We start from the raw sequence: 18,941 nt of genomic DNA on the forward strand, positions 1-18,941 counted from the left end.
AAGAGCAGCGATATGAACCATCGATTATTTTAAGTTTAATCTCTTTGTGACATTATTATTGCTTAGTTACTTTGTTGGTCTTATTGTTCCGACTTTCGATACGAAAGTAACGGAATATTTTTGCTTGGGGTGGGTTTTTTTTCTTCAGACACATTTCGACTTGTTAACTAGCCATTTTTGACGGAATTTTTTAATATCATTCAAAAGATATTGTTGTCATGAGCTCAAACTTGAAAAGATGTTTCACTTGTGATCATTTTTCGTAAAGTTATGGGGGTTTAAACATTGGCATTTTGGCCATTTTGGGACAAATAATGCGCGATACAATTCGCGCTTTTAACTCGTACCTGAGAGTTAATCCGTCTTAGAAATTGTTCCAAATTGGTTGAAAGAAGCTTAATTGCCATAATTGATTTGTTACAAGGAGCGAAATTTATATTTTTGTACTTTACAATGCGTGTGGGTGGATGATTTTCATAAAAATTTCAAATTTAAGAAAAAAAAATTTTAATTTTGTTTTATTACATTTAATTTTTTTATGTTATTACTGCTCCATAAACCTTAAAAGGCAGTCGGAACATTCAGGGCTTCGCTCTGATATGAGCAGTCTTGTTTGAATTTGCTAAGTGCCCTGCTCACATAAAGTAAGGGTGGGTTTTGAAAACATGTTTAAAATTGTTCTTTTGTGCACACTGACATTGGCACGTTCCATTATATCGGGGGGCTCATTTTCACACCCCCATCCCACATTTTAAATGTAGTAATGCAGTACAATTTTTTTTCAGCAAAACTCAATTTAAAAGCTCTTTTCCAGTTTCTCACCACAGCCTAGAACAAATAAATTGAATCGAATCGACAATTTTCAGAGCAAGGATATGAACCATTTTGCATTTATTTAAGTTTTATTTCTTAGTGACGTTAATATTGCTTATTAACTTTGTTCGTCTTATTTGACTTTGCTAAGTGTCCGAGCCTAGACCCAGTTTTGCTCGATCCAAGATCGGTGTTGCCTCACATCAGTGTACACACCCCAATCAGTGCACAGATCGTCCGGGTAGTATTCAATGACACTCAGGATTCCAATGAGGCATTGTGGGTTGCCTCTTTTGTCCAGGATGTAGGCGGGTGCTCCTTCGTCTCCGAAGCAGAGACCACCCGTGTATGTAGACGCCAGACAGATTTGGTCGCGAGCGGTAGTTAGTCGCGCTGGACACTTTTTGGTGTTCGATTCCATTCTAAAAAGAATCGATGTTTTCGGCTCCTTCACATTATATCGCCTCAGCAAGTTATAGCCCCCCTTCCCCCAAGTAATAAAATTAACGGGTAGTAGAAGCTATATTTTATACAAGGATAAGGGACTATAGCGGGAGGAGCATTTTCTCTCCCGGATCTTTTTTTTTCAGATTTTTGCCCCTCGCAAACTTAGATGGTCTAAAAACTGCTCACATAACGTAAAGGTGGGTTTTAGAAACATGTTTAAAATTGTTCTCTTGTGCACACTGACATTGACATGTTCCATTATAGCGGGCGGCTCTTTTTCACACCCCCACCCCACATTTTAAATTTTCAATGTAGTAATGTAGAATTTTTTCAGCCGAACTCAATTTAAAGGCTATTTTCAAAAAAAATTGTTCAAAAATTGTTAACACGGCATTTTGCATGTAAGAAATGTTGTGAAAATTTGTTCACCTGTTCACGCTGACACGTTTCAATGCAGTTTATAACTTGTAAAAACATTTTAAATAAGTTTTGGCTCTTTTCCAGTCCCCGCCTTTCAAATCAATTTTTAAAATTATATTTAACCTTGTCATCATGCAATAAAATTTGACGTGGTGAACAAATCGACATTTTTGAAAAGATTTGTTCTTCATACGTTACAGCGTAACATCACACATTTAGCCGTAATAACACGTAAAACAAACATAAAACTCGGTATTTTGAAAGGGGGGAAACTGGAAAAGAGCCCACGTTTTTATCTATTAATCTTCCGAAAAAATTAAAAGGGGGAAGTGGAAAAGAGCCAATTTAAAATAGCATTTGAGAACTCGTATCAACTGGCAGAGAGGAAAAAGAGCCAAGGTGATTGGGTGAGGTTGTAAGCTATGATCATCTCAAGATCCTTAGGACTGCATGACTTATTTCGGCTCTTTTCCATATCCCCCCTGTGATATCGCCTAGGACTGCTTAAACGAAGTGAAGACAAAATTGTACAATTCAGAATTTTAATTAATATGAAATCTGTTTCTCTTTTCTTTTGATATACTGATATACTGAGTCCGACTGAGTTAAGTAACTGCGTACCGAAGAACTGAATTCAGTCATGAGACCTTTACGGTCAGAATGAAGTGGCCTTAAACAATACTAACAATAGATATATAGATAAGCATATGCACTTCTCAAAGTTACTGTAGCATGACTGCAGCTGTAGCTACTGTACCACATTCCCCCGAGGACAAATAAATTTTATACTATCACAATAAAATTTTAATTAATACTATAGGATTTTAGAAGCTCAGTTTACTGTTTTACGCACAAATTGAGTCCTTTGGCCTTCTTTTTCCGTTTTTTGTTCTCTACTGCGTCTCAATTTGCCTCCCTTTCTTCCTCCGTCAACTCGAACCGCAATGGAACTCGCCACTACGCAATCCATGATCGCGTCTTATCCAACGAAGCATATCCGAATTTTATTCTGAACAGATGTCTTTCGAGAAGACCCAGCTTTGATTCTGTGGGTTTGCTCGTGTCAGTTTTAAACATCGCCATTTTGAGTCGGCACGCCTCCAAAGCTGCTTTATTTAAGTCAGTTATATCGTCCTCGGAACAGATTAGGCGTACAGAATAATTAATTGGATCACCGAACCTCTTGGGTCCCTGGTTCATCGTGTGTCGGTCAATTGGTTCATGTTCGTGTTTGTTTGACTCATCTCAGAATCCTGGTGGCGTATCTATCAGGCTTTCTGACGTTGCCTGATCATTATCCCGAGTTGTTAGAATATCTGCACGCCGCGTGTGAGTACCTGGTCTGCCATCTTCTCCCACTCGTCTTTTGTCATATCTTGATTCTGGAATGCCTCTAGTATTGTGTCTCAATCGCTCTGGCGTCTGATTGCTTTCATTTTTGTCTGCTGTTTGATCGGAGTGGACAATTTTGAAATTCCCGGTTGTGATGAACCTGGGCTCAAGGTTTGATTTTGTGACTTGTCTGTGCTGTGGGCTACTGCTGAAGCAGCTTTCCCCCGACGAGCTTCCTGCACTGTAGGCTTTTTGTCGTCTTTCATGGGGCTATATCGTTCTGACTTCTCGGTACGCTCAAAAAGGGTCCAACATTAATTGGCTTCGCCCTTTTCACTGCTAGATTTAGTCCTCCCCCCTGTCTCTGCGTCTCTTGAGGTGACTCTTGATGGGCTCTCTTGAAAGCATTAGTGTGCATTAGTCTCTCCGATTTCGTCTGCTGCGATTGCTCGTACTCTGAATCTGTACTCCCCCATTGTGATTTATTGTTTTTCTTTTGTTGTTTGTGCTTAGGTTCATCACTCTTCGTATTCTATGCGTTTCTCGGGTTCATTTGTTGTTCCGGTGGAATTAATTTTACTTTAGATTGGGCAATATCATTTTTAAGATAAATTGCCCCCGCTGCTGTTTTGACAGTAAATTGCGTTTCGAGCATCACTTTCCCCGTTAGTAGATTTGTTAGAGGCTTTCCATTTTTCCGGTTTTTATATTCCCGGCGCAAAACCGGTAATACAATTCTGTGTTGCTCCTCTGGTTTATCTTCTATGAAAACCCTCTCCCACGAATAAAAGAGTTTTTTCAACGCCGTTGCACGATCTCTGGCTTTCACTGACTCGATCTGCTGTCCAAACCGTGGGCTGACCGTGTTTTTATCTACGCGGTCAGAGTTAAACAAAAATTTATCCGTTTGTAATTTAAATTCCGTTTTTTGAAGGCGTCCAAACTGCGTTTCGAACAAAGAACGTTGTATAGTTTTTTGTTTAGTCCATCTAAGGTCCCGTTTTATTGTGCTAAGAGAAAGCTTAATTGATACGGAGTTTTCATCCAGAAGCATTGTTCCCAATCTTCTCTTGATGGTTTGAATAGTTCGTTCGCCCAGCCCACGTCCTCGGTGATCTCCCAGCGGACAAAATTTTTGTTCATTGTTGTTTTCTCTACAGAATTTTTTCGTTGCTTTCCCCTTGGACCCGGAAAAAGGTCAGTTCTTATAGATTACGGTATTCCGTGCGTATCAATGTAAGTACGAAGAAACCTAATTGAAGATTTTCTCCAAGTTGATCTAGTAATTTGCACCGATGAAAATTTTGAATAGCGGTCCATCTCTATAAGCAAATAAATTTTCTTCCCTTTAAGATCTTCCAACGGTCGCTTATAGTCTAATTCAAATTCCTGACCTGGCTGCGTTAGCAGTGGTAGAAGTTTGATAGCATTTTTTGGAATGATATACTTAGCATTCTTACCATAGCCAGTGCAGCTGCGGCCAAGTTGACATTATCTTTGTGCATATGCGGCCACCATAAATAATGGGACACATTTAACATCGACTCCTGACCAGGATGACCGCGGTGAATTCTCTTTAAGACCGCTGGGCGCAGCTGGCATGGTAACGCCAGCCAATTGTCCACTAGGATATAATCATCCACCACAGTTAACTGGTGCCCTGGTGGGTTGGTATATGGGCCCATCAGTTTAAAGCTGTGGCGGTCGTTCTTTTCGATAACTCTGGTGTCCTCCGTAATAAGTTCCGCTAATTGACAGATTGTCTAGTCCCCCTGGTATATCGCTTTGATCCTCTTCGTGATAGATGTCTGACGCTTCGCGAATCCACACTAACTTCATGACTGTCCTCTTCTGGGCGATCGGCCGTGAGGTCTACCTCAACGATTGGTACTCCACTTGTGTTACAGTCACCGCCTTCTTCCGTGCTTGGGCTGACCATCTCCGACTGGGCCTCCAAGTCCGGCATAGATCCTGGTCTATCCTATCTTTCTAAGCCGATAAGGTCCCAAAACGAGACTAACTTTGAAGACTCTTTCTTCGCCACCACTGAAGCGTACGTTCCGAACTCCTTAAAAAATGCTGATGCAGCAGTTCCAGTATTGCTAACCGCCATCGTTGATGTAGAGGGTCCCGTCTCCTTAGGTTTCTTCTGCGTTTTCCCATTGTTTTCCACTCAGCATATGGGATTATCGAGTCCGAGCTATCCGAATTTGTCTCATTTTTTTTCTCCGCTGCACGTTTGATTGAACGCGGTTGTTGAAAAGTTGTTTCCATGATTACTTCTGTCACCTGATTCTGTCCACCACACTGTCTGCTCTCACTGATTCTCACCATTTTCTTTGCCTTGTCTTTCTCGGTCTTATTATTTTCTTTGCCCGGCGAATTTCCTTTGCCCATTTCGTTATTTCTTTTTGCTAAATTTCCCGATGAAGTCCAATTTTTTGAAATTGTCTTTACCAACTGATTTGAATGAGAGAAATTGCATAAACTGTTTGATTTTTAATTTGATAGTCGTCAGGTTTGAATGTTTTCCTTCCGGTCGAGCCCTGTTCGTTTTGAACCAATTTGGTTGCTATGGCATCCATAAGATGACCTGTTCATAAAAATTTTACAACCAGTGTTTGTACTAGACTATTCTAGAATATCTTCTTTCTGATTATGCTCGTTAGTACTATTTAGCCGACTGTTCAAGCAGTAGAGAGCCTAATCAACCTTTCCAATAGATGTTACTACGAACTTTTCATCTAGTTCATACTCTGGCCACGGCTCCCCATATGGCTCCCTTGATAGATAGTCGAATATTCCCATATCCTTTCTAGGTATATGTACTATCTTGAACTGATATGGTAACAATCTGTGAACCCACCTAGTGAGTCTAGATTGATACGTTTTACTCAAACGAGTCTCACCCAACGCGGATGCAAGGGCTTTGTGATCTGTAGCTATTGTAAACTCCCTGCCCAAAAGATAATGTTTAAATCATTCAACTGCCCATACAACTGCTAGCAGTTCGAGTTCATTTGTCGAATATGTTTTCTTCTGGGCATCTAAATACCGTGAAGCAAATGCGATCGGAATCCAGTCCCCTTCCCCGGTTTTTTTTCAAGGGTTGCCTCAAGGCCAATGAGGCTCGCATCATATTTAACACGCGTATCTTTCAAGGGATTGTAGTAATTGATTTGAGCAATGTTCGCCACCGCTTTTTTGATTTCGTCAAAAACTGATGAATTTTGTTCCCGCATTTAAGTTTTTTCGCCGGCAATATGATTTTTTTAACTTCTTCTTTTCGTTTTTGTCAGGTAATACTGGTCGAAGTTTATCTATTAAACTTGCTGCGCGCGCGATAAACTTCGCAAGGTGATTAATACTTCCCATAAACGATCGTAGTTGTTTCAGTGATTTAGGTGGATTAAGATTAAGTATCGCTTCAATTTCTGTTACTTTAGGAACAATACCGCTTGGTGATAATTTATGTCCAAGCCAATTGACTTCGGTTTGAAAAAATTCGCATTTGGATAGTTTTAATGCTAAATTTTTATTATCTAACTTCTCCAAAACTTCCAATACTAGTTTTTTGTGTACTTTTGCGTCCCCCTTTGAGACAATCAAAATGTCATCTACGAAACAAATTGCATTTTTAGCGTGGTTCGATCCATGGTTTTCTGGAATTCTGCTGGTATATAAGCCAGGTCATAGAACCCAGTAAGAAATCTCTACGTTCCTGTTGCTTGTCCTCCACGATGTTGAAATTTCATTGTTTAGCTGTTTTCACAGTCAATTTAAGTTGACTATATGCATATTTGAGGTCTAGAACTGTAAAATAAAATGTACTAGCAGTGTTTGCAGTAATAATTTGGCTTACTTCGTCTAGAAGTCCTTCAACGATTGGCACTTGACCCTTGTTTTCGTACAAATGTCCGTTTATAGGTTAAGCCTCCAAAGCCAGATTGAAAAAATCTTTTTTCTTCACAGTAATGACTATGGGAGCATTAAATAACCACTGGTACGTTCATCCAGTTTTTTAAACTGCCAACAATTTCTTTAATTCCGATTGGACTTTGTTCTGAATATGAATAGGGATTTTTCTACTTTTCTCATGAATCCGGGAGAGTGGGTATATGAATTTTGTGCTCACCATATGATTTTTTGGTTTACCTTGACGATTAAACAGGTCCATAGTATTAGTATTACAGTAGCACGTCAAACCTCTTCTTTAGACTTTTCTGTGGGTGGCGTCTTTTGAGTTGTGTGTATTCCTACTTTGCCCTGTAGACCTAATCCTAAAATGCATCTTGTGCGGCGTTCAGTGACCAAGAATGATACTTCTTTCACCTCACCTCCAGCTGACCTGATATCCGCTTTCAGTGCTCCCAAAATTAAGATTGGCTGATTGTTGTAGTGCTGATTGGTTTAAATTTTCCACCGGAATAAATTGTGCTGACTGGTTTAAACTTGCCACAAGAATAAATTTTTTTTAGAGATCCTTCAGAGATTTGCTTCGTTGTTGACAAGTTGCGGAACGATACTGGGCTCCCCGTATCTATAGTCATATTGATAATCTGGTTATCAATTCTGACTAGTGCTTTCAGTGCTTTTATTTGTTCCAACGGAGGGTTTCTCCTTAATTCGATTTCCTTTTTGAGCTTCTTTCTGCCCTTTGTTTTGATCTGCTTTCTTTTCCATTCAATCTGCAATATATACTTCTATTTGCTCTATTCACATATCGTCTATTTCGATTGCCATGATCTCAAACTCATCACAGGAGTCGAAACATCGAATGAGATTGCAATTTTCCTCTGAACTGGATACTTCTTCAGTTACTTAGTTTATTTTTTGTGAAATAGTTTGGTTTTTTACAGTTTTTGCAAGTTTTACTCATCGCTGCACAAATCTTTAAGTGTCCCTCCCCGAATGTTTTTCCACATCTTGTACACGGTTTCTGATCTGATCGTGGTTTCGTATTACTTCTGACATTGTTTGTTTTCCGTTTATAAGGTTCTCGTTTTTTTCGCCTGTTGCTTTTTCTCTATTACCAACTTCCAAAATAGCTTCCTGTTATATTTTCACTTGCGAACCCATGAAATTTCCTCTTGTATTGTATCTGGATTGCTCTGGCGGCTGATTGCTTTCAGCTTTGTCTGCTGGTTCATCGGATAGGACGATTTTGGAAATCCCGGTTTCGATGAACCTGGACTCGAGGCTAGATTTTGCAAGATTTTGCGAGCTCCCTGCACTGTAGGCTTTCTGTCTTCTTTCATGGGGCTACCATCTTTCTGTTTTTTTTGTTACGCTCAAAACGGGTCCGACATTATTTGGCTTCGGTCTTTTCACGGCTAGATTTAGTTCTCCCCTGTCTCTGGGTATCTTTAGGTGACTCTTGATGGTTTGTCTTGAAAGCCTTACTGGGCCAATTCTCTCCCCGATTTTGTCTGCTGCGAATGCTTGTCCTCTGAATCTGTACTCCACCATTGTGATTTATTGTTTTTCTTTGTTGTTTGTGCTTAGTTTTACTTTAGATTGGGCAATATCATTTTTAAGATAAATTGCCCCCGCTGCTGTTTTGACAGTTAACTGCGTTTCGAACATCCCTTTCCCCTTCAGTGGATTTGTGAGAAGCTTTCCACTTTTCTGGTTTTCATATTTTCGGCGCGAAACCGATCGTAATCTCTGTGTTGCTCCTCTGGTTTATCTTCTATGAAACACCTCTCCCACGAATACAAGAGTTCTTTTCATAATTCCGAATTAATGGTACTTGTTTCGTCCATTATCCTTCGGATATCGCTGGCCGATGCGTCTCTGCGGGTGGCATTCTACCATGAGTTAGCTTCAAGTAGTTTTTTCAACGCCGTTGCACGATCTCTGGCTTTCGCTGACTCGTTCTGCTACCCAAATCGTGGGCTGACATCTCGGCTGTTCGTTCCTTTAGTCATAATCTTCACGTTTTCTCGTGAATGGTCGATTCGCTTCTTCAACTGAGACGCTGTGAGTGCCGATCTCTCCAAGTATTTTTTAACTAAGCGGTCAGAGCTAAACAAAAATTTATTCCTTAGTACTCTAACTTCTGTTTTTGGTAGGCGTCCAAAATGCGCTTCAATTGATAATGTTGTATAATTTTTGCTTAGTCCAACTAGGAACCCGCGTTATTGTACTAAGAGAAAGCTTTGTTGATGCGGCGCTTTCATCCAGAAGCATTGTTCCCAGTCTTCTCTTGATAGTTTGAATGAATATTTCGCCCAGCCCACATCCTCGGTGATCTCCTGCCGGACAAAATTTTGTTCATTGTTGTTTTCTCTACAGAATTTTTTCATTGCTTTCCCCTTGAACCCGGAAAAATGGTCATTTCTTATAGATACCGGTATTCCGTGCGTAACAATGTAAGTACGAAGAAGCCTATTTGAAGATTTGCCCTAAGTTGATCTAGTAATTTGCACCGATGAAAATTTTGAATAGCGGTCTATCTCTACAAGCAGAAAAAATTTCTTCCCTTTATGATCTTCCAACGGTCAACATAGTCTAATTATAATTCCTGGCCAAGCTGCGTTAGCAGTGGTAGCAGTTTGGTAGCTTTTTTCGGAATCATATACCTAGAATTCTTACCATAGCGAGTGCAGCTGCGGCCAAGTTGACATTATCTTTGTGCATATGCGGCCACCATAAATAATGGGACACATTTAACATCGCCTCCTGACCAGGATGACCGCGGTCAATTCTCTGGGCGCAGCTGGGCGCAGCTGGGCGCAGCTGGCATGGTACCGCCAGCCGATTGTCCACTAGGATATAATCATCCACCACAGTTAACTGGTGCCCTATTGGGTTGGTATATGGGCCCATCAGTTCAAAGCTGTGGCGGTCGTTCTTTTCGATAACTCTGCAGAGATGATTCATCCATGTGTCCTCCGTAATAAGTTCCGCTAATAGATTTCGGTCGAGTAATCTTTACAGACTGTCTAGTACTCCTGGTATATCGCTTTGATCCTCTTCGTGATAGATGGCTGACGCGTCGCGCATCCACACTAACTTCATGACTGTCCTCTTCTGTGCTTTCGGCCGTGAGGACCACCTCAACGATTGGTAATCCACTTGTGTTAGTCGCCGCCTTCTTCCGTGCTTGGGCTGACCACCTCCGACTGGGCCTTCAAGTCCAGCTTAGATCCTGGTCTATACGATCTTTTTAAGCGGATAAGGTTCCAAAACGAGACTAACTTTGAAGACTCTTTCTTCGCCACCACTGATGCGTACGTTCCGAACTCCTTAAAGAACTTGCTGATGCAGCAGTTCCAGTATTGCTAACCGCCATTGTTGATGTAGAGGGTCCCGTCTCATTTGGTTTCTTCTGCGTTTTCCCATTGTTTTCCACTCAGCATATGGAATCATCGAGTCCGAGCTATCCGAATTTGTCTCATTTTTTTTTCTCCGCTGCACGTTTGATTGAGCGCGCTCGTTGAAAAGTTGTTTCCATGATTACTTCTGTCAGCTGATTATGTCCACCACACTGTCTGCTCTCACTGATTCTCACCATTTTCTTTGCCTTGTCTGTCTCGGTCTTATTATTTTCTTTGCCTGGCGAATTTCCTTTGCTTGCCCATTTCGTTATTTCTTTTTGCTAAATTTCCCGATCAAGTCCAATTTTTTGAATGTTTTTTTTACCAACTGATTTTAATGAGAGAAATTGCATAAACTGTTTGGTTTTTAATTTTATAGTCGTCAGGTTTGAACGTTTTCATTCCGGTGGAGCCCTGTTCGTTTTGAACCAATTTGGTTGCTATGGCAACCATAACATGACCTGTTCATTATATTTTTACAGCCAGTGTTTGCACAAGAATGTTCTAGAATATCTTCTTTCTGATTATCCTCGTTAGTACTATTTAGCCGTCTGTTCAAGCAGTAGAGAGCTTTATGAACATTTTCAATAGATGTTACCACGAATTTTTCATCTAGTTCATACTCTGGCCACGGCTCCCCATTTGGCTCCCTCGATACGTAGTCGAATTTTCCCATATCTTTTCTAGGTATTTGTACTATCTTGAACTGATATGGTAAAAATCTGTGAACCCACCTAGTGAGTCTAGATTGATACGTTTTGCTCAAACGAGTCTCACCCAACGCGGTTGTAAGGGCTTTGTGATCTGTAGCTATTGTAAACTCCCTGCCCAAAAGATAATGTTTAAATCATTCAACCGCCCATACAACTGATTTGCTCCATTGACATATTGTCTATTTCGATTGCCATGATATCAAACTCATCACAGGAGTCAAAACATCGAATGGGATTGTATTTTTCCTCTGAACTGGATAATTCTTCAGTTACTTAGTTTATTTCTTGTGAAATGGTTTGGCTTTTTACATTTTTGCAAGTTTTAAGTGTCCCTCCCCGAATGTTTTTCCACATCTTCTACGCGGTTTCCGATCTGATTGTGGTTTCGTATTACTTCTGACATTGTTTGTTTTCCGTTTATATGGTTCTCGATATTGTCGCCTGTTGCTTTTTCCCTTATTACCAACTTCCAAAATAGCTTCTTGTTTTATTTTCACTTGCGAACTTATGAAATTTCCTGCACTTGCAGTATAAGATTTTTGTAATGCTTGTGTCATCTGTTTTCTTTTGTACAAACTTTAGAGCTCGTTCCAGAACCTCGTCCGGTGTAAGCGTCTCGAATGTCAATGTATCTTGTAATATTGTTTTTCAATTCGAGATAAATAAATCTCTAACCAATTCGTCTTCTAATGTGCCTAGCTCCGCTTTCGCTAATTGTGCAGTCAGGGCAGCGTGGAAAATTTTAATGACTCCGCTGCCTCCTGTGTTCTCGTGGTTACTTTATATCTTTTATATGTTGTAATTTTAGTTTTTTCGATTGACGTTTTAGCTAGAAAAACCATTTCCCAGATTTCAAGCTTGGAAACTTGTGTGAGGATTTTTCCGAACAAACCATTTCTTATCTTCTGTCCCTTATGCTAGGAATACTCTCGAGGCAAGTCGCTTTTGGACTTCATTGTAGAACACATTGTTCCCCACTTTTGGTCCTCGCTCCTTTCTCTCCTCATTTTTTAACTCGACTCTGTCTCTCAAAAACCTATCCCTTGCTTCTCTAACCGCTATTGCTTGTGCGACCTCATTCGCTCTTGGTGTTTCTGGCCGAGGTATTGGTTCTTCTAAGACAACTTTCGGGTCCTCTTATAATACTACTGCTTTCACATTCTCCTACACTGTCACGGCTAATAGAAATTGGTCAAGCAAAATTCTAAAATTTTAGGTTGGATCCGAGTTTGCTGATGTCCAAAAAACAGGAATACTCATGTTGGTTCTATTGTCTTGTGACAAGAATCCTGTTGGCTGCGCCATGTGATATCGCTTAGCGCTGCGGTAACGAAGTGATGACAAAGTTGTAGATTTAAGAAGTTTAATATGTGTTGTGATTTAGTAATTTAGTATTTTAGTATGTTATAACCTTGACCTATTTTATCCATTTAAGTACCAGTCAATGTTCACTCTACAAAGTCCAGTAGACTTCGGATCACTAGTTGCTCTTTTTAGACTACAGTCAGTTTTAACTCAACCAATACTTTTTTCTCTCTTTTAACTTTAGTTAGATACAATAGTTACCAGTGGTAAACATACACTTTTATTATGGCACAGTCAACAACTGATTCGAACCTGCGGGGAATACCCGCCTTTTGGCCGAACCACAGGGTAGAACCTCCCACCCAATGGAACAACTGGATAGACCAATTCCATTTGGCTATCATTGCGAAGGAAAATTTAGACATAGACAACCTCAAAGAACCAGTGGAAGGGGAGACGACGTTACCGATCCTAGAAGGCGCCCAGGAGTCAGAAACTGGCCAACAGAGGAAAGCCATGGAGTTTAGGAACAAAGAAGTAATGCGAGTCTACGAACACGCTGAAGAGAAAAGACTAGCAGAAGACAAACGGAAATTCATAGGAATGAGGAGATACGAGGCTGACAAAAAAGTAAGGTCAATCCTATACTTGGCCTTAGGAGCGGAAGGCAAAAGAGTTTTCGCCCAGAAACATCCAAGGGTAAAAGTCCTAGGAATCTCATTCAAGGAATTTTACGAACTGCTAGAATCGGCTTTTATCAAACCAACCAACATAACATTTGAACGATATAAATTATTGAGCAGGAAACAAAAGGATAGAGAATCCTATGAACAATTTTGGGGCGCGTTATCAGATTTAGCAAGATCAAGTGAAATTGGAATTAATGCAGAAGAGGAGTGGATCAGAGACGTATTTATTTTTAACATGAAAAAATGCGACTTACAACGTAGACTACTTTCGGAAACTCTCAATCCATTGGATGCACTGAACCAAGCAATCATCGACGAAAAAGGCTACTATAACCGCCTCAAATTAACCAATATGATTAGATCTTTCAACATGACAGGAAGTAGCGGGAGAGCGTATAAAAACTTCAACAATGTAAAAAAGGAACCAAGGTTGAACATAGAAAGATCAAATACTTGTATGAAATGCGGGAATGCGTTTTTCCAAGGGTCATCTGAATGTGTGTCCGGCGAAAAAAATTGTGTGTAATACTTGTAAATATAAAGGACACTTCGGAAGACTTTGTAAATCGAAAGGAAAAAAACCCGCTTTAAATATTGTAGATGAAGCTGTAAATAGTCAGTATTGTTCATATTCCCCAGAAGACCTTCAGGCAAGAAGCAAAGAGAATTTTTGCGGAGTGATTAACGCGTGGACCGAAGAGGGGACAAGCGATAACGACGACTATTCCGTTCTTAACATCAGAACAATCTACGATACCAATGGCTTGGAAACCAAGAAAGTAGTCAACATCGGATTGGGAGACGATGCAATAGTCAATTTGAACATTCCAGTGGATTCGGCAAGCCCAGTGAGCTTCCTGAAGCAAAATGTCCTTCACGAATTGAAGTTGAGAAATCCACAATTGAAGATTCACCCAGTAGAGAAGAAAATTAGGGAACTATACTGCGGATTCATCAAAGACACAATCAACATCATCGGGAAAGTGGTAGTGAGATTACAATCCAATGGATGGATCGAGGAGGAAACTCCATTTTTTATCACTTCTGAACATGAGAAGATCATCCTGGGAAATGACAATCTTCCGAGAATTGGAATCGAGATAGCTCAACGACAGCCTCTACTTTTTTAACAGAGTGGGAAAATTTAACAGGATTATTTAACAGAGTGGGAAAAACATCATTGGACAGAAAAGTTACTCATTTCCACTTCCCATTCAAACCTATCCAAACCAAAGGTAGAAGAGTTCCCCTACATTTACTCGATAACGTAAAAACGGAACTAAATAGAATGGAAAAAGAGGGGCATATCGTGAAGTTAAATAAATGCGACGAAGATTGTTTTATAAGTCCAATGGTGATTTCAAGAAAAAAAAGACGATAGCATCAAGTTGGCATTAGATTCGAAACTATTAAATAACCAGATATTCAAGAACAAGTATCAAATGCCAAATATACATGAACTGATCGATAATATTGCGCTCCAACTGTCAAGCAAAGAGTCAGGGGAAGTTTGGTTTAGTAGTCTAGACCTAAAGAATGCGTACAGCCTACTACAATTATGCACAGACACCAGCAAACAGTGTAATTTTAGTATTGTGGGGGGCGAAACCACTGGGACCTATAGGTTTTTAACTGGATTTTACGGATTGGGCGATATGCCAAACGACTTCCAGAGGGTGATGGATTCTTTATTGAAAGACATTCTTTTTACCAATTGTTATATCGACGACATTTTAATAGCTTCGAAAGGCTCATTAAATGAACACAAAGCGATATTAACAAACATTTTAAACATTTGGACAACAAAAATATGGCGGTTAAATGGGAGAAATGTGCACTTTTCCAAAAAAAAATAGAGTGGCTAGGTTTCAAGATATCAAATTCGAGCGTAAAACCATTGGTGGGAAAGTCAGCTTCGATTAAAAACCTACCAAACCCCAAAAACATATCTGAACTTAGGTCTTTCTTTGGGTCGATCCTCTACGACCACTTCTCCTCTACGACCACTTCTCGTAAAGAAATCAGTTTACCAATGGAATGACGAACATACTAAAGCGTTTGAAGAATTAAAACAACAGATAGTGAACATAACAGAGAATAATCATTTCGACATAAAAAGGATGTTAAGACTAAAGACAGACGCTTCTCATAGCGGTTTGGGAGCTACCCTAGAACAATGGGATGGGGAGAATTGGGTAACAATAGCATTTGCCTCCCGATTTTTAAACAACCACGAAAGTAAATATTCGACAAACGAACTTGAATTGTTGGGAGTAGTCTGGGCAACAGAACATTTTAAAAATTACTTGTATGGTGCTGAATTCGAAATTGTGACGGATCACAAGGCATTGTTATCAGCATTAAATGCAAATCAGAGTAATAAAACTATGCACAGCAGATTAACCCGTTGGATAAACCGACTTTTACCATTTAATTTCAAGATCAAGCACATACCGGGAAAAGAAATGGGATTTACAGATTTATTGTCGAGACTATCTTCAGGAAAAGCACTCCCAACCTCACACTATGATAGCGAATTTGTAGTGGCTACAGTACAAAAGATTGTAGAAAACCTCTCTGTAAATAGCGATTGTAAAAAGAATAATTGTAAAAAGAACGAAGTGTATAATCCAGTGGATGCAAATACGATCAGTAACTTGGATTGTAATAACCCAATGGGCGGAAAGAAAAAATTGTTGCTAAGCATCCAACGGTCGTTCTTCTCGAATATTCTGAATTACGTAAACGACACTATCAGCATATGTAATTCCAATCACTCGCGTTCAGAGTCTTGCACAAGCGGTTGCGTTCCATTAAATTTATCAAAACTTGATTTCAATTATTTTCATTTATCAGATAAAACCTTTTATTTTTTCTTTCACAGTCATTACTTTCAATCAATCAGTCATTAAATTCAGATTTAAAAAAAAACAGTAACAAGATATCATTACATCGGTTAACTCGTTAAAATTTCCCTCAGGGCAGAAAAGAAAGGAACTTTTTTGAACATTAATAACGATACAATGTCAGACTTACACAAGAAATGACTAGCCAAGTACAAGGAAAATCTCAGATTGCCAGACAACCCGTTATCGCTCACAGATCATTGCTTAAACAAGCTTATCAAACTCATGACGGACGAAGATAAAATCCTCAAGGAGTTAAAGAAGGCGGTACAGGAAGGCAGACCATTGGACAACTTCAGCGCCTACCTAAAGAACTTCCAGAGGGACATTCACGTGAAAGAAGGACTGTTATTTAACGATTGATAGTACCGGCTGTATTAAGATCACCATTCCTGTCACTTCTTCACGAAACTCACCCAGAACAGTTCGGGATGAAAGCCTTGGCAGAAAACATCTGGTGGCCACACCTTTACAGAGAGATCTACCATCACGGAAAGAATTGCATTCAGTGTATCATGGCCGGTAAAAACCTAAAAGTGTTACTAGGGACGAACAATACTGAGAAATTACCGATTCTGACCGAACCAAACGAAGAAGTAGATTTAGACTTTGCGGGCCCATTGGACAAGAGTTGGGGTAACTCAAAATACCTTTTGTTATGCATCGATCGCTTTTCAAAGTTTCCATCTGCAAAAGTACTGAACAATACCTCGGCTTCTTCGATTTTAACTTTCATGACAGTTTACTGCCATCTTCACGGATTTCCAAAGTCCATTAGAGCCGAACATGGGTCATGTTTTACTTCGTTTGATTTTAGAAACTTCTGTGAGAAGAACAACATTAATTTAATCCTATGTACGGTCGGGGATCATAGATCCAACGGAGTAGTGGAAAGACTCATTTACACTGTCAAAGCTAAGCTACTGGCAATGTCGTTCAACGATCCAAAATCATCTTTAAATACGGCAATTGATAAAATTATTTGGAATATCCGTTCGACGAAACAATCATCCATTGGATGCTCTCCTTTCTCAAAACATTTTAATAGATCTCCCAATACTTTCTGGAAATCTTTGGTCTCTCACGCGATTAGTTTAGATAAGGGGAAGTCAATCCTATCAAAGGACAGAGCACAAGACTGGGGGGCTGACGACGCGTTTGAAGATGGCTATCTGGAAAACAGAGCAATGGAGGAAAGAGGGTACGAGAGCGACCCTGCGGACAAAGTAGATAGTAATCTCCAGCGAGCCCCACTGTCAAACCCTTTCAGCCAAGGAGGTAACTGGTTTAGGAGAACAGTTAACAGGAGGGAAGGCGAACCGTATTTTAAACCACTTGGGGGTAAACCTCTGTCAGAAGCATACGGTCACATTAGACAACGGACACGTGATCAGAAAATCTGACTTAGCTTTTAACAAAATCCAACCGGCAGCTCCTAGGACATTTTCGGCAAGACCGAATTCGCTAATTAATAATAATGATTTAGCAGGCAAGCGAAAAGAAACTCCTCTTCCAAGAGACGAGATTCAAATGTAGGAGGCCCTTCAACGAGTTACACACCAACGGGAGGAAATACAGACAAAAGGAGGAGAACTAACACCACGAGCACGAAAGCTTCAAAAATCGACTTTAATAGCTTAGATTCTTCGTTAGAGTTAGACCTTTGGGATAAAGTCATTGATGACTACTTGGGTACGGAAGCGAAAGCTGTATGTAATACACCGACTGTTAACTTACATAGTGATTTATATCAGCCAAGAAGAACCGTACAAAGCCAAACAAACACTCAGACAACAATCACCATACCAACGGGCACAAGCGACGACCCAATTCGAGTGAACAGCTCTCCGGAGAAGACAGTGGAGACACCAAAAAGTCCGATTTCCACCAAACATCGCGCAAAAAGGAATCCAGGTCCCCCTAAATTTTACGGAGAGAGGCGTTTTATCGACCAAGTGACGCTTGGAACGGAGACCAACAGTGCAGTAGACTCCGATGACGAACTGCTAATTACGTTCTCCAGCGCAAAGAGTCCACGATCTAATTTAACTTACTGTACGACGTCCCCTTCGGATTATCTGACACCTATTGAAGAGATCCCACGCCATACGACACTGGTTGCGGAAACCATACAAGGTCCCTTTTCAACACCCTCCTCTCAAGCAACAAAGGCCGCATGTGTATCTCCACCATTGGTAGAAGTTAGTAGTAATACCCAGGATGATGACGGCAGTGACAAATCCTCAGGAATTGACGCTGATGTAAGAAGAGAGGCCGATAACTTCCATGATAGATATAACGCCACGGCCTTAAACTCTGAAAACTGTTAAACTCTGGTAACATGATATCTTTCGTATTTGCTCGAGCTTTTATCCATTGGATAACCCAAACTCTTTTTAAAAACCAGTATCTAGTTAGTGATCTAGTTAGTTGGTCTTAATTGTATAAATGCTACATAACCCCAGTTGTACATATCATCTTGTACATTCAGTGTTGATATCTGTGTAAACCTGTAAGTAGCCTGTATATATTACCATATAATCACCTCCATTGTAATTTGTACTCTCTGTAAATGTCCATTGGTGCTAAACGTGGTTTTTTTTGTTTCAACTTTGGCCCTGGTGGAGCGAGGGGAGATGGAGTATATGTGTGATATTGGCTACATCGACGAGCGGGCAGATATTTATTTTTTGTGCAGTGGGGAATGTTGTGATTCAGTATTTTAGTATTTTAGTTTGTTATAACCTTGACCTCTATTATCTAATTAAGTACCAGTCAATGTTCACTCTACGAAGTCCAGTGGACTTCGGATCACTAGTTGCTCTTTTTAGACTACAGTCAGTTTTAATTCAAACATTACTTTTTACTCTCTTTTAACTTTAGTTAGATACATTAGTTACCAGTGGTAAACATACACTTTTATTAATATGAAATCTTTTTCTCTTTTCTTTTGATATACTCTAAGTCCGACTGCATACGGAAGAACTAAGTCAG

General features: G+C 40.0%; 1 protein-coding gene across 1 annotated transcript in view; it reads right to left on the reverse strand.

The window, feature by feature from the left end:
• LOC134839756 (coagulation factor XI-like) overlaps positions 1-1,234 on the reverse strand; it is a 28,833-nt gene extending 27,599 nt beyond the window's left edge. Inside the window, exon 1 of the mRNA XM_063855379.1 lies at positions 1,016-1,234. Coding sequence (XP_063711449.1) covers positions 1,016-1,234 — 219 coding nt within the window. The remainder of the gene's footprint in view (positions 1-1,015) is intronic.
• Positions 1,235-18,941: the final 17,707 nt, after the last annotated feature.

The sequence above is a fragment of the Symsagittifera roscoffensis genome, chromosome 2, assembly GCF_963678635.1.
Source record: "Symsagittifera roscoffensis chromosome 2, txSymRosc1.1, whole genome shotgun sequence".
Classification (NCBI taxonomy): domain Eukaryota; kingdom Metazoa; phylum Xenacoelomorpha; order Acoela; family Convolutidae; genus Symsagittifera; species Symsagittifera roscoffensis.